We start from the raw sequence: 26658 nt of genomic DNA on the forward strand, positions 1-26658 counted from the left end.
TGCGAGTCAAACGCTTACAGGCCATTATAATAACATTAGAGGTGCTCCATCCCGGCCAAATGTCTAGGGTTGAGTGGGACTGCACGCGATGTCAGATCCACGAGGAGGGCAGCAGTTTGGACACGGAGGCGTTCAAAGGAGGATCTTACTGAATTAATAAAATATGAGCACATGCATGCAGCAGTTGATGTGCCTGTGTTATAAATGTGAACTATCCATATGTCTGCAGCATCTCCTTCGGCTACTGAGGGAATTGGGTGCCGAGTTATTCGCTTCCCGTGCACCTCTGCGCAGCAGGTGGAGTTAAAAAGTCACACAGGTCTATGTAGGCTGGGCATCATGGGAGTTCATCTGTTGGGACGTATCTATGGGAACACGCCGCTGTTATCTCTCTCAACGATTACCAGGGACCTCATGCATCCGTTATTAACAGGTAGTCAATCATTAACTAATGAGGTAAACATTTATGTACATATTTCATAACGTTGCATACTGTCGGTGTGGAGCAAACATTATCAAAGATGCACGAAGAGCTATGTGCACAGACGAAATAAACGCGTGTAAGGCTAGGCTGTGTGAAACTGCAACAGCCGTGTGAGCAAGTTAATTGGGCATCAAGAGACCAATTGGAAACCCCGAGGTGACATCCCAAAAGTGGGACAAAAAACATGTTTGTTGTGTGTACTTTAATTGTGTTGCGTGACAACAGGAAAAATGTGATCTGAATTTAATTTCCTTTTTATTTATTACTATTAGTGGCACGTTTTCTTTTCCAGCAAAATAAGACGTGTATTTATAATATACATTTATGGATTCATTAGTTGTTGCTATTGTTTTAGTTTTTTATGCAGTGTCCTTAATGTTAAACTTTTGTGTATATTCCAGTGTCCTTAATATTTCCCTCGTAAAATATTATAAATTATATAATTTATGCCAAAGGCTCCCATATAAAAGTGGTGGCACATCTATTACAGGCTACAGTTTGTTGTCTGTGTAATTGTTACGTTTTTGCAGGCTTCTATAATATAGTTGCCGGTGTTGTGTCAAATGATGCACCCCCATCATGAAATGCCCCCCTTGTCACGGGAACGCGCATTTCTAAATGACACGTTTACACCTTAAAACGATGTTTAAAACGAAAAGTAAACGTTCAGGGTTTTTATTAATGGTCATTTTCAGACTGTGAGTTTAGTGGTAGCTCATAGTCTTGATTCTTGTGGTTAAACTTTTCGCTCCGTATTTGATGGTATTTTTCAGGGTATAGTTGTATGACTAGTAGGCCTACCAGTGAATGGAGCAAGTTTCATGAATGTGACACTTTTATTTTGTAAGATAGCAAGGGGGGGGGCATATTGTGATAACCAGGCCTGTCATAAAATGCACCCCACCCAAAAATATGTTTCTATTAATCCCACCCTCAAGCATTTTTTAGGGTATAGTTGTCGGACTAGTACCAATGAATGGAGCAAGTTTCATGAATGTGACACTTTTATTATGTAAGATAGCAAGGGGTGCATAACGTGGCAAAAATATGCTGACAAAGACTATGTAACATTTGTAAACATATATTTTGATTATTATATGACAAATATGTCAAATTAAACAATACATTTTAAAGCACGTGTGACAGGACGTAACAATAATAAGAAAAAAAAAAAGATTAAAAAAAACAAAAACTGAAAAGGAAGTGACGAATGAATTTCGACACCACTACCATCAAATACGGAGCGAAAAGTTTAACCACAAGAATCAAGACTATATGAGCTACCACTAAACAACTCACAGTCTGAAAATTACCATTAATAAAAACCCTGAACGTTTACTTTTCGTTTTAAACATCGTTTTAAGGTGTAAACGTGTCATTTAGAAATGCGCGTTCCCGTGACAAGGGGGGCATTTCATGATGGGGGTGCATCATTTGACACAACACCGGCACCAGTGGACCAACCTGCACTATATGTGATTTTTTCATGAGCCCACAAGATGGTGCCATTTTATTTAAAGTGCGAGAACAAGAAAAACAATTTAGCAGGTAAGTATCTACAGATAATATGTTTGAAGAACATATTGAACTGTTAATTAAATACTCACATATTACAAAATGTAAAACAGCAAATTGGCATTACAATATTATCCTTAAGAGCAGTCGTGCTTTTAGAAAGAGTTACTCATCTTAAAGCAGTTAATAGATTGATGCTCTACCTGAACTGTATTGTTTGATTTAAAGCATAAGATGCTGCAGATTAAGCTATGGGTCTATTTAATATTTTTATGGAGTTTAGTATTTTTGTATAGTGTTAGACAAAATGGAGAGGCATTGGTTGTGTCATGCCCCTGAAACTCATGGATGTTTAGCAATGACTAACTAACTACTGTATCTTGTACACAGGTGGTACAGAAAATATTGAAGCTTATATTTTACTTGAACTATTTTGATTTAGTTTTAAAGTGTAATAATTTCTCATTTGTATTTGGGCTATCAACATCCCACAGTTGAAGAGAAAATAAATAAGATGAATTTACAGTTTATGCATTAGTTGAACTACGATAAATACCCAATAACTTGACAAACATTCTCTTGTTTCTTTGGCAAAGATAAACCAAAGAGGTGTTTTTAATTTGACTAAGGCATCTTGGGTGTTGTATGAACTTTTGACTGTTGTGATATGTGATGATGACTGCACAAGTATTAATTTGTATATAAAGTGATGTGTCGTAAGGGTGTATTGTCAGTAGAGGGCAGTGTAAAACCAAAAAAGCCTTGCATGTTGTTCAACACACACAACCTTGTACTGCTATACTGGGGACCCCAGTTGAAATCAGGCCTTCCTAGCCCCTTGCCCTAACCTTTACAACGAAATGCCTGGCCCCGGCCTGCAACCTTTCTTTTAACATAACATACGTTTTGTTATGAACCTTAAAAGCAAGTTTAAACCCCCCAAATAGTCATTTGAATTGAAAGTACAAATACACAAAAATGGAAATGACATTATGGTGTACACTGTCCTATCTCTTTTTCTAAATGACATGGTCATCTAAACTCAAAGTAACTGGTGATTAAACTAAATAACTGTATTCAAACAGAAATCTTAAAGTTCATTAAAGCGGGGTTTAACAAGTGGATAAAACACATAACAAACAAAGATAAAGGCCAATTTACATCTTGTTTTCTAAAAGGTTCCCCCACCATTTTGGTTTTGGCAGATGCTCTATAATTGAATAATCTCTTCTTATTGCACCACATTTGGATGGAACCCTGGTTAATGTCAAGACAAAGTCAATATTAACAGTGCAGTGCACCTTAAAATAATCCCATTTTCTTCCACCTTTCCTTGTGTATATCCTTTCAGTTTCAACGTCTGTGGCAGGACATGAAATTATACATAATTGCTGTTGATTATTGGACGTGATGATGGCACCTTTTAAACCCAAACCGTGCACGGCTCTACAATTGTCCTACATTGACAACATTTGGAAAAACACAAAGCAAAGATCTGCCGGAGCCCTTTGATAGTGTCAACAGATGGTGGAAAGACTCACTGTCTTTTATACATTGTCAATTGAATTAAAGTAGAATGTACAGAATATAATTGTATCTGGTCTCTTCTGTTACAACAATATTCGTTTTCTATAAATGTATCTTAATGCTAATGCACCCATTTTCAGTTCGTCTGATCTCTCCCATGAAAGCCGTAGTGTGCCAACATTACAGACGTTCTGAGTGGGTAATTATCGTGAATGACAGAGAGGAATTACAAAGGGAATATTTAAATAAAAAGAAAAACTCTCATTAAGAGGGACATAATTCAAACAAAAGTACAAATGTATGTATTTGTTGCAGTAATGATTCCCCTTTCCCAGCTGCAGTGTGATGCTCTAAGCAAATCAAGCACACTCAGTTACGCAGGGCAATGGTGCAGGTTGATTTTGACCATGGTAAGGGATGAAATAGGGAGAAATGACTAATATGATGCATTAAAAAATATAAAAATAAGTAACTACTAAGCACATAATTGTAGAATATTGCACCTACAGGACAACAAGAGGTCCTCCACGACTGTTTTTGCAAAGAGACAACAGTGTATAAACCTTACAAAAATACCTAACTCAAGAATGACATTCAGGCTACACGCTGTTAAGAATATGTCAATAAATCCATCTTTTAAGACAGTAATCATCCCCAAATGCCGTCTGCTGTGGATATTGGTTTCTTTCTCTGTCTGTCCAGAATGGCCCAGAGACAGTGAGCTTTGAATCACTGGTTACTGTAATGAACACTGTTGATTCAGGGTCATGCTGACTAATCTTAAAGCTCAAAACAATTATAGGTATTCTTCACTACATTAGGGCTGTTTGCGCTCAATTTGCTTGCATGGAATACATTGTTATAGATTTCATTTTAGAATATTGAACACAACATCTTGATTGACCCCTTGATAAAGATCGTGGTGAAAAGTGTTAAATAAGTTGTTGAGTATTTTTTCAGCTTCTTAAGAAAACGTATACTGAACAGATTGTGTCGCTGCATGTATTCTACAAATCTAATGATTGTTTAAGTACAATAGAATAAGTACTATGTAATTCAGTATCACAGTAATTTGGCTAAAAGTGTTGGAAAAGTTATTCGGTTATACCACTTTAAAAAGAAAAAGGAAAACATTAAGGAAAATTAAAAACATTCTACTAACATTTCCGATTTGATTCTATTTGAGAATCAAGCTTACCATATTAGCCAACATGATAGTATGGTTATGAAATGCAAAAATGACAGGTCATGTTGCCGTATTAGCCTCACAATTACAAGAATGCAGTTTTAAATGTGTGGTTGAGCTTCTGTCAAACCTTCTGTCCACCATTGCAGTGTGAGATGGATTAGGATACACAAAATGTGATTTAACACAAAATAATATAAAGGTAAAAGAGAGAGTGACATTTAATAATAATATAACAACTTCATTCTTTATACTTTATTTGACAGTACAAAACAAAGTCATACAGTCAGAAACAACACAAGGCACAGTACAGCCGCACAAGCATACCATTTGGGACATAATTAACCCTTCAGTGTGTTACATGATGTACTACACGGTGACAAGTAGTTTATGACGAGTTGGACTTTAAATGATTGAACAGAAAAGAAAGGTATGAAAAATAAAGTTCGTATTGATTTTTCAAGTAATCATCAAAATCCTTAAGGTTAAAATGTCTAACTCCACATTCACATATTATTAATCCATATATATAATCTTATTGGTCTTGTTATTCAATATCATACAGTACAATACGATACAAGCCCCTCTACATTACATTTACTCACATAGATATATAACTTTATTACTTCATACATTACATTACACACTATTTATCTGCAGTTCAATAAAAAGAAGCTTGTCAAAACAGTCTTGAAACACTTAATACGATTCTGTAAACCATACAATTAAAGCTTTATGCTTTCTGAAAATGTGATGGTTATAGCTTTAAATCACCACCTGGAACTTTTGGGGGATAAAATCACACAACATATTTCAAATAAATTAAAATTAAATCTGCTTTGACACTAATTATGTATAATTGGGAAAATAGATTGAACTGTTGTGATAAAAGTAACAATCAAGCGGTCAACTGATTAAAATAAAATAAATTATTTCAGTCTTTGGTTGATTAAATTAGCAATGTGGCTGATACATTTTTTAAGCTGTTTAAAGTTGTTTATTTATTTATTCACCTAGAGATTTAATGATATGCTACAACAAACCAACACTTGACAAAACCAATTCCTCTATTGGTAGAATTGTGTTGGTCCATCTAAAGAATGAATACTGTAAGAGGAGGTGACCTTTTCCCCAAAAAATCAATGCTATTGGTTTTTAAATGATGAGTCTTCAGTGAGAAGGCTCAGGTATTGTTTTATCAGACATAGTTTTAGTTTATTCATTTGTTATTAATAGCATTTGCTGTAGCAACTTTTCCTTCACGTACATTATTTTTGATGTAAACAAATGTAGGTGTCTTTTTTCAGAGTCTACAGGAATCACATGTATTATAACAGTCTTCAATAAGAGCAAGTACATAAATAAAGATAATAAACAATACATTGACATGGACTGGGATTAAGTGAAAACAGAGGAAGGTATAACATGTCTGATCTAAAAGAAATACGTATAATTTGCGTATTGGTCAGATTCTGAATCAATGAATCAACATTAAACAAATTGAAGAATAAATAAAAAATGTGAAAATAACCGTAACAAACTATTTCAAATGTGCGTAACTCAACATTTTCATTCTAATACCATGAATGGCATTTTTTAATATTTTTAATGTTCATCTTGCCTCAGACAAATACAATTCAAAATCCATTCAGGAAGAGTTTTGTATTTATGGAGGAAGCAATCTGAACACTGCATTACCTGTTTGACTGAATCCCATTCACCAAGAATGGTGGTGAGGTTTAATGCACAGCTTCACATATCCAATGTTTAAATTAAAGCACACTACAAAGTGTATGGGTTTTCTGTCGGCACTTTTAAACTGCTCCCACCCCCACCATTGTGATCAATTTCAATGGCAATTTCTTTATTCTTCTCAGTTCTTCAGACCGTTGCTGTGCTCGCATCCATCTACCCAATGTCTACTCTCTCATTCTTTCACTCTCTTCATCTTTCTCTCCTTTTCTCTCCTCCTCTACTTTTCAGACCACCAACCAGTGTTTCAGCTGTGGGAAAAATTGAATAGGCCCATGAAATAAACAGTATCATTTCGGAAATGGTTATATGCCTGAGAAAAAGTTGTCAGGTATTAAACTTTTCGGAATATGTTTTACTTTGCAAATCCATGAAAGCCTTTACCATGAAAAGCCTTTACAGAGATCAGTTTCGAATGGCATGTAAAGAACGCACAACTAATAAATGTGTGCAAAGGTTTAGACAACGGTAGGCAACTAAATGTTAGCCTCTTCCCAAAGTCGTTCATTACACCCACTTATTACATGGCTTAGTTGAATAATCGATACATATTGGTTCATTTCGAACATTGTAGGACTGCTCTTTTTCGCTAGCAGACCGCTGCTAAGGATAACAGACTATTAGTAATGAGGATGCTCTGATCAAGGGCTTAAGTGCAGCTTCAGTCAGCAGAAAAACATTCGTTTTCCTCCGTCTGACAACATCGGGGAATACTTTTTAATCTTTCTTTTTAATGAAACACATTAGAGTCACCAAGCAATTCTTCTGTGCATAACGCTTTTTCAACTTTCTTTTCAAACATTTGTATGAAAAATACAGACCTCGAAATAGGCAAATATGAATATATATCCTGCAGACATGTGAGGATCCACTCAGCAATAATAATAAACCATTTTTAAGATAAAAAATTAAAAAAAGAAATTAATTCAGCACTTACTGTGAACTGCCGAACTTCCCCGTTGTCTACCAAGTGATGCTCTGTCTCTGGGGTGATGGCATAAGCCAGTCTCTGTTTCAGGAGAAAAAGGATTATTACAAAAAATACTAAAATAAAATATTTTAAAGGGAATACTTTTTAATGAAAGAATAACAATACTACTATTAGAATAGCGCATTTCCTCTAGTTATGACCCAAAAGCTTAGACTTACATTGCAGAACTTTCCAGGCACTATGCAGAGTTTGTAGATGGCGTAGAGAGGCACCATGGACATTGAGGAAATGGCAAGACACCACCCCACCATGTTCGCCCATGGAGGAAATGTGTAGGTACCGTAACTTGGAGGGTTGAATGTGGCAAAGCTAATCACCACCATAAACTAAGGAAGAAAATCATTTTAACACAGAAGACCCGAGGAACCATTAGCTCAAAAAGATTCACTGTTCATTTCAAGTCTTCTCAAAAACAACCAATTCAAGTGGTCCGATATAAAAGAGAGGTTTCTGTTACAAGGAATGGGTAGTATAGTTTTGTTTTAACTGTGAATCACTTTGTGAAAACATTGAAATACATTGCAAGAATACTAGCATAACCTGAAACATATGGACCTGACTGATACATATATTGGTCAGGTAATAATTCACGGTCCCAATATTTTCATCCTATCTCTTTTCAACTTGTCTTCTAGTTTGGCGAAAATCGCAACAAGTGAACTTACATTTATATTGTTCTAAGTTCATTCTTAATCAATTATTTCCTTATAAAACTAGTATGTGCACAGACTTACCAGGAGGAAGCAGGGGCTGACAAACTTCCAGCACAGTCTCCAGTACAGGCCTGGTCGATGGCCAATCATCTCCTCAATGTCATCACTGAATCTGTCCACTCCTGAAACACATACAAATGATGGATATTACTTCCAAGACATGGTTGATTGCAGCCTTGGATAAAACTGAATAATGGATATTAATAATATAATCATGGTAGTAAGTGCTTTTGTATACTGTATGTTCCCTATGCATTTTTTAATCAAGACCATCAAGACAAGATTAATGACACCATAGGATAAAAACATATAATTCACAATTTAAGCATTTGCCGTGTCTAAATTCATCCTCCAGAGTCAGTTGTGAAAAGCTAATGCACCACTTTTTGCCTCTCTTAAACCTGACTGTATATTTATCTTATTGTCTTACTGCGGGGGATTATATCCAGACTGACGAGCAGGTATTGAGCAAAGTTAAATGTACGCATGTAGTGGAAAGCAAACTGAAAGACCACAGTGGCAACGGGTCAAGGGTTGCTGTCAAAAGTTAAAAGGATGGGGGGAAAGGCCCACTGAAGCCTTAGGCTTGATTTATCTGGTATGCCAAGGTCGGGACCCACCAGAGGAGGGCAATATGCTGACGCCACCGCCTGGGGCCTGGTTAATATTTAGACCTTTATGGATCCTTCTACTCTAGGCTCTGTAGACATGGGATAAGAAACTCTAATGGGAAGTTCAGGTTAATTTGTCCCCTAGCCTTTCGTTTTCTTCTATGTTTTGTTTTGGAGTTTCAAAATGTGAGTTAGTTTCCACACTATGAAAGGGTTTTCTTGTTTTCAGATGTTGTTGTAGGTAAAAATATATGCAAACCTAACTACTGATGAAGCAGTTGGTCTTTACCTATCAATTACCTCCACCAAGGAGGTTATGTTTTTGGTTTGTTTTTCTTTCACCAGGATTACTACTAGTGCGGTTTTCATGCACTTGATTTCAGAGCAGATCCAATCAGGCAAGCTACACACAATACAGTAGTTTCACTTTTCACTTGTTTTTTGTTGTTGGGATAAGGCATTTGGCCATGGCAAAAGTCTGTGTTCTATGAGTGTCCTTACAATTTGAACATAAAACACGGAAGAGCAAAGTGCCTAAGTAAGCAGAACAACCCAAACGGTTAACGGTTAAATCAGAAAATGTCACTAATCAGCACACAAGTGGGTAGAATTCTGAAGCCCTAAGATGTAGTATACAGAGGTTTACTCAGAACTACAAGATTTCTTCCATGTTGTGCTCATGAGGCACAAGTGCTTGAAAGGTATGTGAATAATCACACTGGAGACATGTCATGAACTCCAGAAAAATCTCTTATCACAAGAAGAGATAAACAGTGATTTATATATGTAGATAGATAGATTGTGTGTGTTTTAGAATGACACATTTGAAAATAAATTGTTGAGGTGATGGCAAATGTGTATAAAAGCAAGTGTCAATAGAATGTAGACATCTGGAGAGAAATTGACTTTGAGGTCACCCCCACTTGCTACCACAACAATCTACAACCTAGTAATTAGACAGCTGATTCCTGTCCATGACAAATGGGAATTGCCTGTTCCGCAGCTGCAATGTTCTTTATGTGAAGGCTCACTTCTGCTCAGTGAACATGGAGGTAACACTGGCAGTGTTCAAAACGCAGGCCATGCAACCTCTCTGAGCTCTTACGATTGCAAAAATAACAGTATATCAGTGTACTTTGACACATGCTCTAAGATTGAAGAGGCCAAAACCATTAATAGGAACAGACTTTCTGGCTGCAGTGTCCGTATGTCTAATAGAACTATATTGCATTGTGGCACAGCACACGTACACCAAGAGACCTCTCATCAAACCTTTAATATAGCATCAGCTTTGCTGGCCATGAAAATAATGAATCAATGGGTCCTTCTCCTTTTCTCCTGTCCATCTATCTCACCGTAAAACCATGCGATGCCAATGGCTTCAATAAGCACTCCAAAGAGAATCGATGTTCCTGCTGCAAAGTGGTCCAGCAGGGTGAACACATACATCCCACCCTGGAGAGAAAGGAACAAATAATTAAATGATACAAGCTTGATCATATTGTTAAAGTAAGAACAAACAGGAAATAAAACTCAATTCAGAAAATTCACTTTAATTAATTGTATGATATTTTGATTAGTAAACGCCGATTTTTTAAATCATAAAATCTATGTATTAACTCGTATGACTGCCCGGTAAAATGCTTACATTTGTAACACAGAAGAGGGATATGAGGAATGTGGAAACAACAATGAAGAGGGTGAACAGCTCTCTGTGCTTGTGGAGGCATTTAAACTCATCCATCAGCCCCGTGATCACCGACTCCATACCACCCATCTACAACAGAAGACACACAAGTTAGAACAAAACAAAATCAGCTAAATTGAGCTGCTAATGTCTGGAAAGTGTGCTGGGATTTCACTCACTATCATCATCCCACACTGTCAGACACACTTTATGTACAGAAGCACAAATAGGGAAAATGCACTTGCCACCTAGCTGAATTACCAAGTGTTGGGGTGTGTGTGTGTGTGTGTGTGTGTGTGTGTGTGTGTGTACTCACTGCACTGTCGATGCCCAGGGATAACAGCATGATGAAGAAGATGACCGCCCACACTGATGATCCAGGTAGTGTTGCAATGGCTTCTGGGTAAATTACAAAAACCAAACCAGCACCTGGGAAACGACACATTCAAGCAAGAAAAGTAGCAAACAGTACAAAACACACGCAGACAAAAGAAAAAATGTACTGCCTCCACACGATATTATTGAATACACTTCACTTCAAAACGAACACAGCCAAATAATACCATACCGTCTCTGGCAACTTTGTCCAGGGCTACATTGTGCTTTTGGGACAGGTACCCAAGGAAGGAGAAGACCACAAATCCGGAGAAGAAACTAGTTAGAGAGTTGATGGAACTGGTGATGATGGCGTCTCTGTAAAAAATGTAATTAAAAGACAGTCATGGCCAACAGTCCATAATAAGAATATAGAAAAATGAACCATATATCAATCAGTCATCATTCAGTATGCAATGAAAATGAACACAAGTCACCAGTCAGTCAATTATCTAGTCAGGAGTGTGCTAAGGCCAGCTTTCTTTGGATAAAAAAAAGAAAATTCAAGCTTGCTGTATTGATTTAATGGATTGGTCAGGTAGTCAATAGTTGCCTATTACTGCATGAGACAGATTGGCAAGTTGCCTACCTACCCTTTTCTAGGAGTTACACTTCCGTCAATTTGCAAAAATGCACATTATACATTAGTTATTTGTAAGGACTTGGTGTGTGAAAGTTAAATAAGGAGACAAAGTGTACACACGTGCAGTAACCTAGTCTTAAAGAAAAAAAGCTAATTCTCATTTATTTTCAGAATGAGACATATTTGGCATTTTGTCTTCATTTCCTTTCAGTGATTTGGAGTTATGTTCATGGTGGAATCCTGAAGGTGGATAGTGTCATATGTCAGTTATCAGAAACATAAAGAAGGCAAAACAAATAAACACAACACAAAAGATAAAAGCCTCCTGTGGGATGCTGATGATTTTCAAAGAGTGCGACAGTTTTGATTGGTGTTACGGCTGCCTGTTGCACAGCATGGTGTCAAAGACATCGCGGGTTTCAAGGAGCTTCAAAGGTTATTGTAATTCACCTGCTTATGTTGCGTGTGTGTTTGTGTGTAATTCCCTGTCCTCTCTCTGTTTCTCTGAATCCCCTCTTTCCTCGCCTTGTGTGTCTTTTTACCTGTAACAGTTGTTGCTGAATTTGTTGTAGCTGGAAAAGGCAATTAGCACACCAAACCCCACTCCCAGAGAAAAACAGATCTGTGTCGCTGCGTCGATCCAGACCTGGGGAGCGACAGAACAAGCACACTTGTGTGAAGCGGCGAACAAAAGGCACAGGAGAGGAAAAAAGCCATTATTAGGGATAATTGCAGGAAACTCATTCAACGGCCGTAGATGAAAGACGCTAGTGAATACAGGGGGTAATTTTGCAAATTACTGCTCCATGAATCTATCTAATCTAATTCTCCAATTGCTGCCATGCATCTCTCTGTCTCCTTTCTTGCTTTCTCTCTCATTCTCCATAACCGAGTCCTTCAGTCCTGCATGCTTACTTGTTGAGCTCTTTAGTGCTGTGATAACGGCTTTCACAGATAAGGAACATATGAGAAACAGTTTACACAAATAGTGTTCTCACTTTTTTTTTAAGCCTAAAAGGAAAAGCCTCTCTTTTGGTAGCCCACTTATCCCTGCAAACTAACCTTTGATTTGTTATTTCTCAGATTTTATGTTTTAACTCAACAGTTGGAAATTCCGTTTGCAGGAATAGTTCCCTACTCAGGCATTTTTCATTGAAGCACGTTGATCAAAATGAATGATTAAATATCTTCTCCACATTTCTCTGCTCCTATCTTAATTTGTTTTGTTCTGTGTGAACTGTTGCAGTTTGCCTTATATAAGATATTTTCTTTAGAGCATGTACAAGTGAAACACAGCACAATCAACATTGGAAATAACATCAATATTGCCTTCAACACTCCTTAGCAGTAACAGTTTGTTGCAAAGCCCTTGACATGGATTGTTATCTTCATACAATAAATATAGTTTGCAGTCCTAACACATTTCAGTGAAATATTGAAGTAATAAATAAAATCTTGCTCTACCCCCTTCCTGTTGAAACTCACCTGGGCATCACACAGTTTCAAGAAGTCCACGGAGAGGTAGGCCTTAATGCCATCGATGGCTCCAGGCAGAGTGACTCCGCGGATCAGCAGCACAGTCAAGACCACATAGGGCATCGTGGCTGTGATCCACACAACCTGAAAGGGTCGTACAAGGTACACACACACACAGATACACACACATTTGAACAGCAGATTTGCACAGAGATATAAGGACACACAAACACATAGTCAGATTCAAACATGTGCATGCATTCAATATGGAAAATAAGCCTTTTTTAAAAATATTTTCTAATTGTTTCTAGCGTAAAGTGAGTCACTGAGAGGAATCAGCGTAGTTTTGTGTTTTTCACATAAAAGAAAATTGGAAAGTGTTTCATTACCCACCTTTCCAGAAGTTTTGACGCCCTTCCAGAGACTGAAGTAGAGCAGAACAATCACTACACCTAGACAGGAAGTCAACTGCCAGCGTGGACGGCCCAGATTATCAATACCATTACTGTCCTGGATGTGGAGCACCCCTCGTCTGAGGAAAGAGAATATGTTGGTAAGAACCACTCTCCAGTCAAAACTCTGCCGGCTTTTGTTTAATAAATCATTGAAATATTTTATAATTTCAATTCACAACCTTTAACCAATTCTTGTTCTAAGACCTACTGCGCTGGTAGAAGCCCTTGCCAGGAGGATAAATGGCCTTTAGCGGTCGTTATCAGCAGGATAGATTTGAGCTGGTATGGCTCTGTTGAGCATTATTATTCACAACATGAATTGAGCTATACATTTGGATGTGAATCTGGTAAATCTGATATTCTGCATTTAATTGGCTCAACAATCAATGCCTGGCATTGTTGAAAGAGAGATCTACAGCCTAAAGCAGAAAGATGCCAGGTGTTCGCACATCTGTTGCTACTAAATTTGTCATTTTCATTAAGTTATGATCATAATAGCCTGCCAAGGCAAGAAAACTCCACCTGCATTTAAAGCTAACATATGTCAAAGTATACTTTCAAACTGCATTCTGTAAAGTTGGATTACACGAGTCACCTGAAGGACGAAACATCTTTGATTCAAATCATTTCAGAGACTGTCTTACAGACAAAGAACGAAAAAGATCAGCCGATGCTCGACCAATGTGGTCAAATTGTCTGCAGGTGGTTCTATGTATATAGCGCACAGCAATTTCAACTAGCATGGATCAAATATCTCAACTGTCACAACAGAACAACCCCCAACTCTTTGGAAAAGGAGACACCTGGTCAGCTTCACAGTGTGGGAGGCTGCATACTGTAAGCTAAATGCAGCCAAACTCTGCATCCGTTTTCAGGAAATCATACCCATAGAAAATGATGTTTTTCTTGAAGTACTTATAAGAAGATTTGCCAACAACTATTAAAGCAATTATTAATACCCATGTTATTTAATTTCCTTAAATTATAACCTACTATAGGAAACAAACATTAAGTAAATCCAACTTACTCAAAGTATTCCTGAGCAGGGGTGGACTTGTAAATGTCGCTGACTGAGCTGTTGTCAGCCCAGTCAGAGCAGTTTGGACTGTTCCAACTGTTGTTGCAGTGGACCCACGGCAGCTCGCTGGTGAACGAGGAGAAGAGATAGAAGAGCGCCCAGGAGATGATGACATTATAGTAGAAACCAACGTACAGGGAAATGAGGATCACCGTGAAGCCTACACCTGTTGGAGAAAGAAATTAAAAGGCATATGTATTAAAAAGAGCTACAAATAGGTGAGGATTTGTTATGCTAACTGCCCACATAAGAACATGAGATTTTAAAAGGGGCACCTCACTGTAATCTCTTACATCCCACATGCACATCACTGCGTCAGTCCTTAAAGAGTGGTTTTTGGCTTATAACCCCTCACAAAAAAAGCAACCGCCAGTTTACTTCCGACCAGTGATCCAGTAGCATGTCACTCTGCATTTCTCTCCAGCTGATTTTAACAGTATTACACGTATGCCTGGTTATTGTTGTCTAACTTTATATAAATGTATGTGTGTGGTGGCATTCTAGTCACTTTGCATTCTGAGCGCTACTGCTTGTTACAACTGTATTCTCTTCGCCGCACTCGCCATCAACTATTATTGCTCAGATGAATCTCGCCCCAGCCTCCAATGTAAGCCTGACGTATTGGCTTCTTGGTTCTTGACCAGCAGTTTTTTGGTGCCAGATGCAAACCGGTTTTAGGGTCTGAGAGCCGGCCCTGCTGCGGAACCTTTTCGCAATCGGGCACTATGTCCGAACTGGCCCCGGAACCGGTTTGATGGGAAAGGGGTACTTGAGACCCTTTGTGGTTGACATAAATTGGTAGATAGGGGTTATTCTTCTGATGCATTGGATTCGTTTAGGAATTGCAGTACTGATGGTTGTTGAATTGTTTTCTAGGGAATGCTTGCTGGAGTTTGTCTTGCTGAAGGAGCCCTGTTCCAAAAGTGCTGATTCTGTATCTGTAGATTTAAACACACATGAGCTGCTGCTGGCCACGCCCCCTATGGAAGTGTTTGGTTAAAAAAAAAACACAATGGTGCTCTAGGAGGAGATTCAGGTGATAAGGTGGGCGGGCGTAACCTTGGTTGGTTAGTGGCTAATGGTTGTCCAACCCAAAAGACAGTTGTGACTTCACAATGTGGCCAAATCTGATCAGCTCATTTTCTGACAACTCCATTCCTGAAACTTTCAGAATCTATTCACACACTGGGGCAACATTTTTATTTATAAAATACATGAAAAAGTGGATTTAGCATAATGGGTGACCTTTAAGCATAATTTCAGGCATTGCTGTCCTGAACCGTGACTTTATGCGAGAAAGATTTCAGCACTGAATTGCATACCAGAAAGCACAATGTCACGTTCAGTATGAGCCAACAAAACATGCCTGCGGTCGTGAAGAAAGACCCTCAACTAAAGGTTTCCTCTTCAAGCCATTATCAACACATCTACCCTTCAATACATCTGAAAGAATGTCCACTCTTCTAAAGAAGGATTTAATTGTTAACCTTTGCTAACAGCCATGACCACAAGTGTGCCTTATTGATTCCTTTTGTAATGTGGATGTGATATTTGTCAAGGCAGCGATGCCTCTTATTAGCGCCACATGCGGCCGTGCCATCTCTCCGTCTGCCTTTCATGCTCATTTTCTTCAAATGCATTGATCCTGAGAGGAAACCAGCTTGTTGATCAGAGTAATGACTTTCAATATGGGCATGCGTGTGTGTGTGTGTATGTGTGCGTGTATCTTTATAATTACTGTTATCCCCTGCTGAGAGACAGTGAAAGAGTGAAGCGTGTGATTAGAACGTCAACCTACACAGTGTGGTCTGCGGCAGAAGGCACATGCTCACATGCTCAGAAACACTCTACAGTGGGGCACACACAGTACATGTTAAGTACTTTTTTAGCTAATTCCTATATATATATATTTAAAAACGGTAGACTTTGTATATATTTTAATATAAAATTATTTCCTTTTCTCTCAAGTTAGGAATCATTTAAGTACAGTAGGTCTTTGGTCACTGCTAGGTCACACCAGACACATAGTAACAGCTGTGGCGCCCCTTTATCTTCAGGTGGCACTTCTGTTTAGTGAAGATTTTCTTACTACAGGCACATGTGTTTTTGAAAAGCTCAAGAATCCAGTTAATATGCAGATGCAGGTGGAGTTTTGGCAGAACTGTTGTTGGTATACAGCGTGTACACTTCTCTGTGTACTATTCGCAATGTCATTTCTGCAGCTGAATACTTTGAATAAAGCTTCAGTTTGTCAGACATCAGATCGCTCTCCAGCTTCCTTGTCTTCCAGTCAATGCTCCAGAAAAGACATCCCATCACAGTAGACACTGTTTGACAGCATCGTCCTGTGCAGCAACAGATGGTCAGCTGGTTTTAATGGTATTTGACGTCGTAATGCTGTTGCATCTTTGGGGTGATTGTAAGGTGTAAAATGTTGATTAAGGTCAAACTCTGCAAACAGTACAGAGAGAGGGAATATAAAGTTGAACCAAGAAAGTATTTTCTTTTTACCAATGACTTTGCTTAGAAACGTGACATTTCTTCTCCATTAGTGCTTGTTTGGATGGCATTGCTCCTGAACGGCTCTTTTGCTTATTGATGTGTTAAAAAAGTACTCCTGAGAGTCTTATTTGACAGAAGGATTTGGACAATCAGGGTAAGAGCCCACTTTTCATTTGCTTTCCATCTGAGTGCCAGCACAACCTGATGTTCTGGGGAGGATAAACAATGCCTGTCGCCCCACTCAAGGAGAGACAAGCAGACAAAAGAGACTGGCATGTGGACGGACAGGCATGTGGGCAGACAAGCAGACAGAAAACACATGTAGATCTTAAAGGTCTATTATCAAACAGACAGGCATGCGCAAACCACGACAGGCGGATTCAAAATACACGTGAAAGCATTCCTGGGACATCATGTGCATCATCTGAGTACGTGTCATTCTTACCTTTAAATATGGGACAGATCTTCCAGACGCCTGCTGCCCCCTCTCTGTTATACTGTCCCAGAGCCAGCTCCATGTAGAAGAGAGGCATGCCAGCTATCAACATGAAGAACATGTATGGCACCAGGAACGCACCTGCACACACAGAGACAGGTCAACAACGTAATGTCTACATATAAAATAAACAATTTCCAAGTTTCATGTTAAACCTTTGTAATTTGATAGAACTATCGTTGATATATATAAAATACCAACAATGATTAGATTACATCAGTGATTCTCAAATGGGGGTACGCGGACCCCTAGGGGTACGTTGGGGTACTGCAGGGGGTACGTGAGATAAACAAAACCAAATGGTTCGAGGAAAATATTCCTAGAACCACTAAGGGGGTCCTCATATAAACATGTCAAATTTGTGTATTGTATTTTATAGTTTTTCATAATATATCATTTTGTTCACTGGTTTGTTAAACATAGATTACTTCAATTGAAAAACTCCTTGGAAAAATTTGTTTAAAAAAAATGTCGTTTTTTTTTTTTTTTTTCATGCATAAAGATGAAAATATCCTTAGTTTGTTGTAATTCATGCACGAAGGAGTTAATAAATCACACACTGATGGAACATCACTATATTGTAATTATTTATATAGGCTTTTTCTATCAAAGATGTTCGGGGTCGGTCAGGGGGTACTTGGCTGAGAAAATGTTTCAAAGGGGGTACATTACTGAAAAAAAGTTTTAGAAGCACTGGATTACATAATACCGTTACTGTCACAGAGTAGGGATTATGGTGATTATCAACTATATTAAAACATATATAAAGTTTGGCGCACCTTGGTAATGGAGTTATAACGCCAGAATGTCCCTGGTTTGATTCTAACCGGGATGCTTTGTCATTCCCCCTACAATCTTCTTATCGTCAGATTTCAATAAACATAAACAGCTCCAAATGATAATAAAAAATGGTTAATTTCCTCAGATTAAACTGTTAAATGTTGCCAGATTACAGATATGACAACATGCTGGATTTGAGGGACATATGGTGAGCCTTGCCTATGGCCACAGCATCATTTCAAGCTCATAATTAGAGCTCTATGTTAAACAGCTATAATTAGTGCTAGTGATTGTTAGAGCTAATCTATTCTGAGCAGCTGTGGTGGTTTTCCCCCTATTTTGATCTCTGAAAAAGGGTGGAAAAACAGATCTCAAACAGAACACACAAGCACATAATCTTTGCTTGCACATGGATTTGCAAGTAGGATCAAATATACAGCATGCGTGATTAAATTCCACCTTCATTTCACCTTCTTCTATTCTTTTTTCTGTACTCCCTGTCTTTTCTAATAACACAAACACCATCAACGCTTCAATTTCCTCCTTCACTACCCCCCCCAGCCTTTTCCTCCATCTCACCTCCTCCATTCTTATAGCAGAGGTAGGGGAATCTCCAGACGTTGGCGAGGTCCACGGCAAATCCGATCACAGACAGGAGGAAGTCGATTTTCTTCCCCCAGGTCTCCCTCTCCTCCCCACTGGGGTTGGTCTGAGGATGAGTCGGAGCCACTAAGGTGGAAGAGGTGAACTGAACCCCATTTTGCTCCTTCACCAGAATCAGCTCCACCTGAAGAGCCATGGAGTTAATAATCATCAGATGAAGACATACTCATTTAATGTCACTTAAGTCTCACCCTCACTTTATTATTCTCTCACTTCGCCCACATGACAGACAGTAATCACTTTCACATCGTCAATTCTTCTCAACAGTTCATTAATTCCATTTTGGCTCAAGAAAATGTATCTCCTTACGTTATGAGTTTTTATCCCAACACTGTTTTTAGGACTGCAGTCAGACAGACTAAATAAGAGAGGAATGCACTTCATTAAGAAGCTTGCCCCATACTGTGTTTCAATTAGGTTTTCTTAATCAGACTGAAATGCATGCCATTAATCCACTAATATATGCGTGAGGTCCGTACAAACCTCTTTGGGGCCCATGGTGTTTGAGGCGGGCTTTTCTGGGGCCACAACCGAAGACATCAGGCCGACAGAGCTGGTGGTCACTGAGGAGGAAGGAAGGTAGCTGTGACTGAAGAAACAGAAAAAGGTGGAACTTTAATATTCCCTATATAAATGAATATATCATAGTGTATATCAAGATAACAATAAGTGAGACATTCAGCATACAAAAAATGTAAAAATGTGATTGTTCTTCCAAAATGTAAAAATGTTAAATAGTCATTCATTTTTATGATTTCAAGTCATTACATAAAATACAGAAAGATCAAGAGGAGAGTGGAGAAAGCACAGAGAGTGGAATCCCCCTAAGGGGAGCAGGAGGGGAAGGGGAGCGTCTCCAGCAGGCCATTACAGCAGGCTCATTTTATTTCACACTTGTTGATCGCCATTTTGATCACAGTTTCGCACAATTGGCCCAGTGTCCACTAACCCCATCAAACCACGACATGCTGTCCACCAGATCCTGTCCAGATTTCCTTTCAGTACTTTTCACTAATAGGATCTTTAGGAGAAAAAGGACCAGTTGAAGGCCCTGTTTATATTTTAAATATTAGAAAGTGATTAGAAAAAAATACTTAAAATGTCTACAATATAAAAAGTGCCTTTTTTTGCTTTTTCATTTGAAAAAAAAAGTATACTTGTGCTCAAAATGTGGTCAATTAAATAATTAATTGTCTACATTTTTTTCACAGAAAAACAGCAGACTCTGAAAACTGATAACAGATAACATCTGGCCAGGGACTACAGATGAAAAATAGCCTCTTGGCTAACTCTGGCACATTTACAGAAATGTTCATTAATGTGCACTGTCCCTGTTAAATAAATGAATAAATAAATAAAATAAAAAGTTGTAGAAAAATATAAGATTTGTAAAGATAACAATAATATTATGCTTCAAAAAAACGATTTTCAAGGATGCAAAAAAACACCTACCTTTGAAATTTGACAGGTAAACACTCCTCCGTACGTCAGTTTGGTCCGTTTAATTCCAGACGTGCTGATGTTCCTCTGTGTGCTGCAAACTGATGCTGACCACATTTAAGTGGACCGCCCTTGATGAGTTAGACTTGGACCAAGATTAAGGCAAAAATGTTTTGAAGAAATAAAGAGAGTAAGAGAGTCACAGTAAGACAAGAGATGAGGATAAAGCCCTCCCACCCTCTGTGGATCCAGTGACAGACACACAGAATCCAGAGTACCCTGTGGTCTGGTATGGAGATCTGTCTGCGATACCACTCTTGTATGAGAATCAATCAAACACCCCCCCCCGCCCCCCCCCATGACCGTCACTCTCCTCCCTCCCTCCCTCCTTCGTCTGTTCCTCCTCCTCTCTCTCCAATCATGGCATTTCTTTTTACCTGATTTAGGTATTTTGCTGGATTACTTTTCTTTGTGTGAATCTATAGAGGGGAAAATAAAAACAAGAATTAAAATACATTATTTCACAAGATAAAGACATTCTTTGGATGTGTGATATTTTTGTAATGTTCTGTCTATCTTTCACTACTGTCGAAACAGACCGAGATGCTATTAGGGTAAATTGAGGTTAATGTTATCACATCATGGATCTTTCTTAGTCAGAGGATTTCACTACTGTGAAAGAAGCTTAAAGTTAGGTTGCAAGTTGTTATCTTTTCTTCATTGTGGATTCATAATAACAAAAACATGTTCACAGCATGATATAATTCAAACATTTACCAGATGTTTTTTTGTATATAAATAAACCTGTAAATAAAATGCTTTAATTAAGGTTGAAATAATTATAACGAGCATTTCTATGTGTGTGTATGTGTACAGTATACACATTGTCTATCATCATCATAAATAAAAATGGTATCCCTAACGCAAAAACTACATTTTATGAAAAATCAGCACCAGGTCCTAGAGTCGACAATTAGTTTAGTTTATTTATTTTTTTCGAGCGTGTAAAACCAAAGAAAATACAAATGAAACAAAAGGTGATACAGACATGATACAGTACTATACAAATGAATGCAATAACAAAACGAAACATTTAAATAATAATTGAATAATCTGCAGTATCATTGTCTGATATCAATAAACAATAAACAACAAAGCTTTAGCTAATTACACGTCCGAAAATGACATGTGAATGAATGGGATTCAAATGTACAAAAAATATTGATTATAATCTTTAATTATTTTATTGATTCAAATGGAGATCTTAATTCTGCATCAATTCCTCAATTATCCTAGGGTGTTCTTTGTGATGGTGAGGATTTCATCCGTAAATATTGCGAGCAAATATGTAAAACCGTTTTTAAGCCAGATCTCAGCAGCTTCCAAAGCAAAGTTGATTTTTTTAAAAATTGTAAATAATTGCTTACAGTAGATTTGGTTGGGAGTGTCCTGGCAACACAGCCCAACAAGTGTTTTCAGTTTCTGATTCATTTACTGCTAAATCCTGATTGGTTCTTGGAATTAAGTGACAACAACTTTGTAATACTTAGCCCCGCCCACATCAAACCTTTAAGCAGAGCACAGACATAATATTAAGAAAATAAATCTCCAGGGCTTTTGATTCCTGCGTTAAATCCACTGTGTAAAACATTAAAGTCCCTCCGTACCACTAGATGAAACCAGTTGCCCACTTTTAGCATCCGTCGATAGACCCCATTGACCCACCCTACCGCCTTGTCAATAGGCAGAAAATCTCATTACCTGTAATGTCCGACAGGTCTAAACATAATTATCTCTGACACTCAGACCTCTCCCATTTCAAACCCAACCAAAACAGGGACAGCGTTTTAAATAACCCAATCAGCCCGCTCCCCACGGTCAGATTTATGGCCGTGTGTCCACAATGACAGCTTGTTGTTTGCAAGCCACTTGCAGTGATCAATCGGCCACTAATCCCCAACACCAACACCACAGTCGCAGCAACACACCCTTAAAGTGCAATCATCCATCAAGCCTTGGGCCTCATATCAGAGATTGTTGGGTCGATGTAGGCCGCGCTCGATGTATGAGGTTTCCGATGGAGCTCGGACAAACGATGAGGTGAACATAATCGAGTGTCTTGTTTTCATAAAGGCAACAGCTGAGACCCAGAGAGGGTGGGGGAGAGTAGAGGGGGTGCAGGAGGTGAGGCAGAGGAGATGGAAGAGGGTGGTGGTAAAAATGAAAGTGCATTTTGAATTGTGCACATCCTGGGCCTTTCAGAAACACCTTTCTTCAGAAAAAAGCAATTAGCGGCCTAATTGCCTGCAACAGTAGTCCACATTGCCTTTGAAATCTCTGTTCCATTCTAACAAGTTCATTGGTAAATGGACAGCATTTATATAGCGCTTTATCCAGTCTTTACGACCGCTCAAAGAGCTTTACATTCAAGTCATCATTCACCCATTTACACCCCATTCATACAGAGCATGTCCTACTTTTGGTCAAGGAATCTAACATTTACAAACATTCACACACTATGGGCCATCGGGAGCAAGGACACATCAACATGTTGACTGCAGGTGGCTAAATGTCATATCTGGATCTTAGGCAGGGAATACTTTGCAAAGCATGTAGAACCAACATCTTTCACGCGTCTTTATAGTTTATCTGAGCATTGTCTGCTTCCTGCAGGGACTTTCTACAGGAATACAAAAAGACAAAACGAGGAATGAGGGCAAATTCTTTGTCTATTGTGTGATGGCTGATTTTGGACAATTAGAGTCCAAGATGTTACCCCCCCGGCCCCAAAAAGAAAAAGGCGACAAATGTTACCTGCTGAGCAAAGCAGTGGACCAGCAGCCTTGAATGATGCATAACAAGAGCTGCAAAAGAGGAAGTAGTTGATAAAGAAAAAAACATGTCAGTAGTTAATAAGAAAAACACCACAATCACTTTAAAGTGACATGTTAGAGCAGCCAAGCCCCTGTTACATACAAAGCAATGTAAGCGATACTTAGTTTCTGGTAACAATTTATAGGATTATAAAAGTGTTTCCAATAAATCCTGATAGGGGCATACTTGGCTGTAGGCTATGTACTAACATATACAACAACATGTCCAATAGAATCGTCAAGATATTTAACTGAAAACGACAAATATGAAAAAAGTAAGTAATTGCTCAGCGCTTAAGGAAATGTCAGGTGGCAATCGAGGTGATGATCAATCAACATTTGACATGCTAGGTATACTACAGAAAAACTCAGGGCAGTCTCTAGAGACCATGAATGTCTACACAACCTGTCATGGAAATCCTTTCAGTAGTTGGAGTAGTGGACCGACCAACAGCCAGACAAACCAGGCCTCTACAAGTACTACTAGAAAGTTCAAAAATAGCGAGGCATTCAATCAGTCAAAACTGCAGTAAAAAAGAGAAAGGGATGTAACACAAATTCAAGACAACCAGGAGAGCAAAGAAAATAATGTCATCTAGCTATAACATGCTTCATTGGTAGTTTAAATCCTTCGATAACCGTGATAGAAAAACCCAATGACACACATTGCACATCCTTTGCTGCCACGGAGATACATCATCATGTAAATCAATTTCTGCAAACACAGATCTAATGAAAAAGGGCTTTGATGATGTCAAACTCAACTTGCTTATTAAGATCTGCATTATATATATCAGACATTCATTTAAAGCTGTACTGACGATCAGGTTCAACAATATTGATGACATGGATTCAAGGGGCCAGGGAAATGCCAATACCACTTGCATTACATCTCTTGAAATAGGAGTTATGTGCAACAGTTATTCACACGAGTTATATGAAAGACTTTAACACACCTGATGCAACTGCACTCCAGACTCAACACCGCACTGCCACCATGTTACCTCAAGAGGGAGACATTTATACAATAAGCAAGATAGTGTGGAAAACAGAAGAAAGAATCAGCTGCATTTCAACTTTGACATCATTTGGCCATAATATAGAAACATCTTCAATATGCAAGATGGAATCACTTTCCTGTATTAATCATACTTCAAATCCCTTCATGCAACCACACACACACACACACACACACACACACACACACACACACACACACACACACACACACACACACACACACACACACACACACACACACACACACACACACACACACACACACACACACACACACACACACACACACACACACACACACACACACACACACACACACACACAATCAATTACCATCGTGACAGAAACAACCACGTGTTAACATTTCATTTTTTAATTCAATCCAAGAGTCACATTAACAAGTTATATCATAGCAGTCCTGAACAGACAAATTCAAAGTAGCTTGCAGTAATGACTCTTCTCCATCAAAATGCATTAATAAAATAAAACCTGTTGAGTATAGAAAAAAGACAGGAAGTAAAGCTACAGAGAAAACAGAGAGTTCAGTTTCTTGGTCCACGGACATAAGCCATCAGAAAAACACTATTGCTCTGTCAAGAGTACACAAGTCTTTTGTCTTAGGCTCTCTGCTGGACAAACTGTGGGAAGCAGGCAGCAGTAGCATAAATACAAGTTTATCTCTCGCAGGTTTACATTTGATCAGATTGATAGCAAGTACAAAAATTAGACTCACCTCTACAGAGGTATTTGACATAAAGGGAAAGTGTGAAAAACAAATGGACCCGCTATATTCGTACAGCCCCGATGCCAAATTGTACTGAATATATATAAATGCACATATTTGACTTGTTGATAAAATATATGATTCTTTAGAACTTCACATTGACATTGTGTTACAAAAAACTAACGAACATAACTGGGTTACAGTGGCTCAGTACATTTCATTCTGGGTCAATGCTTTGTTCTCCACCTATGTAAACAAACAGTATGGGTTCCCTTATACATACATAGTGAATTGTATAATTAACCACCTGCTGTAAAATCACATCACTTGGGAGTACATTTAATATTTAATCATTCCACGGTGCAGTTTTTAGTCATTCCAATCAGAAAGTTGCTGCCAAGTCCTACGCATTTACAAAGTTGTTTCAAGCTTATACAAATTCCAAAATTCAAACATGTCAAGATGTTTACACGAACCAAGGTCTTACGTAGGACGAGGGACAGCTTTCTGTAATGTGTGATCTCTAATTTCTTCTGCGCTTTCATTATCGCAGCAGATATTTGAATGCAAAAACGTTTTATATTAACAAAATAGGGCTACAATACTGTAACCTACAAACTTAACATGCTTTACTAAAAAGAATTAAGAAAATAATCTAAAGTGCAAGCACAAATACGTACAAGTTTAAAAAGGTGATAGAAGTAAAAGATTGTTGTTTAACATGTTAGTTTATATATGCGTACGGTCTGTGTGTTTGTGCGATGCGGCCCGTCATGTGGTGGCAGACATCACCTCGAGGCCCGACGCACTTAAACAATGCCTATTTCAACCTGCATGCCTTAAACATCATTTAAAAAAAGTCAATGGTGAAAGAAGGTTCAAACTGGATAAAAAGTTTAAATTTGAAAACCATGACTTTTTGGGAATATGTCCACTGGAGATCAGCGCTTTGGGTAGCTTCTGATTGTGACAAGATTGTCTATACATTCTCTTTTTTAGCATAAAAACTCTATAGATTCAAGGCTATCGGTTTCATTAAGAAATCTGCATTGTTGTTTCTAAGCAGTCAACTTAGCAATAATCAGCAGTAATAATATAACAACAATAAACCTTTACACTGTGTAGGAGGTATACGACACAAAACATTTGCAGTATTATACAAAGGAAAATGATAATATAGCTCATTTTTCACCATCAATACAATCTGCAAAAGAGAGAAGATCACAGATCTTTGTCATGGCAGTGGAAATAAAAATCATTCATATACGTATTTCAAAAATTCACAAAATGTCCCGCATTTGGAATATTCTAAATACATATCAGAACTCTTTAAAAGCATATCTTTTGATAAGATTTAAGAGATGTGAAATATTGCTTCACCGAAAGCCATAATGAGAGTATATGTACAGTATGCATGGTCATGAATGGGATGGGAACGTGAAGCTCACCCACACAAACGTATACAATTCAAAGTTGTTCATTCTGAAGTGATATCAATAAACACAAACTGAATGGACTGAAACCATGAATGCACAGATCCAAAGTATAACTGGCTACAAACAGAGTCTCTTGTGTTTCATTCATCTGCTCAGGAGACGTATTCTATATAAAATAACATGATGTATAGCACTGTACATTTTGAAAGACGTTGTAGTATAATATCGTTTCACATAAATAAGGTAAAAAAAAACAGCCAATTACATGTTTGGCAAATGATCGAAATGAGC

General features: G+C 38.2%; 1 protein-coding gene across 2 annotated transcripts; it reads right to left on the minus strand.

Annotated features, from left to right (window-relative positions):
* Positions 1-6463: 6463 nt before the first annotated feature.
* On the minus strand, positions 6464-26060 carry slc6a3 (solute carrier family 6 member 3). Of its 2 annotated transcripts, XM_034128080.1 has the most exons (16): positions 25917-26060; positions 19358-19427; positions 18791-18998; positions 17381-17512; positions 14383-14599; positions 13294-13432; positions 12910-13044; positions 11967-12070; positions 11035-11159; positions 10783-10895; positions 10428-10556; positions 10135-10234; positions 8190-8290; positions 7614-7781; positions 7402-7473; positions 6464-6715 (listed from the first exon to the last, which is right to left on the minus strand). In XM_034128080.1, exons 1-16 carry the CDS (start codon positions 25931-25933, stop codon positions 6692-6694), a joined length of 1854 nt encoding a protein of 617 aa, XP_033983971.1. In that variant the 5' UTR covers positions 25934-26060; the 3' UTR covers positions 6464-6691. The 2 variants fall into 2 exon arrangements, with proteins under 2 accessions (XP_033983971.1, XP_033983970.1); XM_034128079.1 differs by lacking the exon at positions 6464-6715 and having other exon boundaries at positions 7342-7473.
* Between the last annotated feature and the right edge of the window lie 598 nt (positions 26061-26658).

This window comes from Trematomus bernacchii, unplaced genomic scaffold, assembly GCF_902827165.1.
Source record: "Trematomus bernacchii unplaced genomic scaffold, fTreBer1.1, whole genome shotgun sequence".
NCBI lineage: Eukaryota > Metazoa > Chordata > Actinopteri > Perciformes > Nototheniidae > Trematomus > Trematomus bernacchii.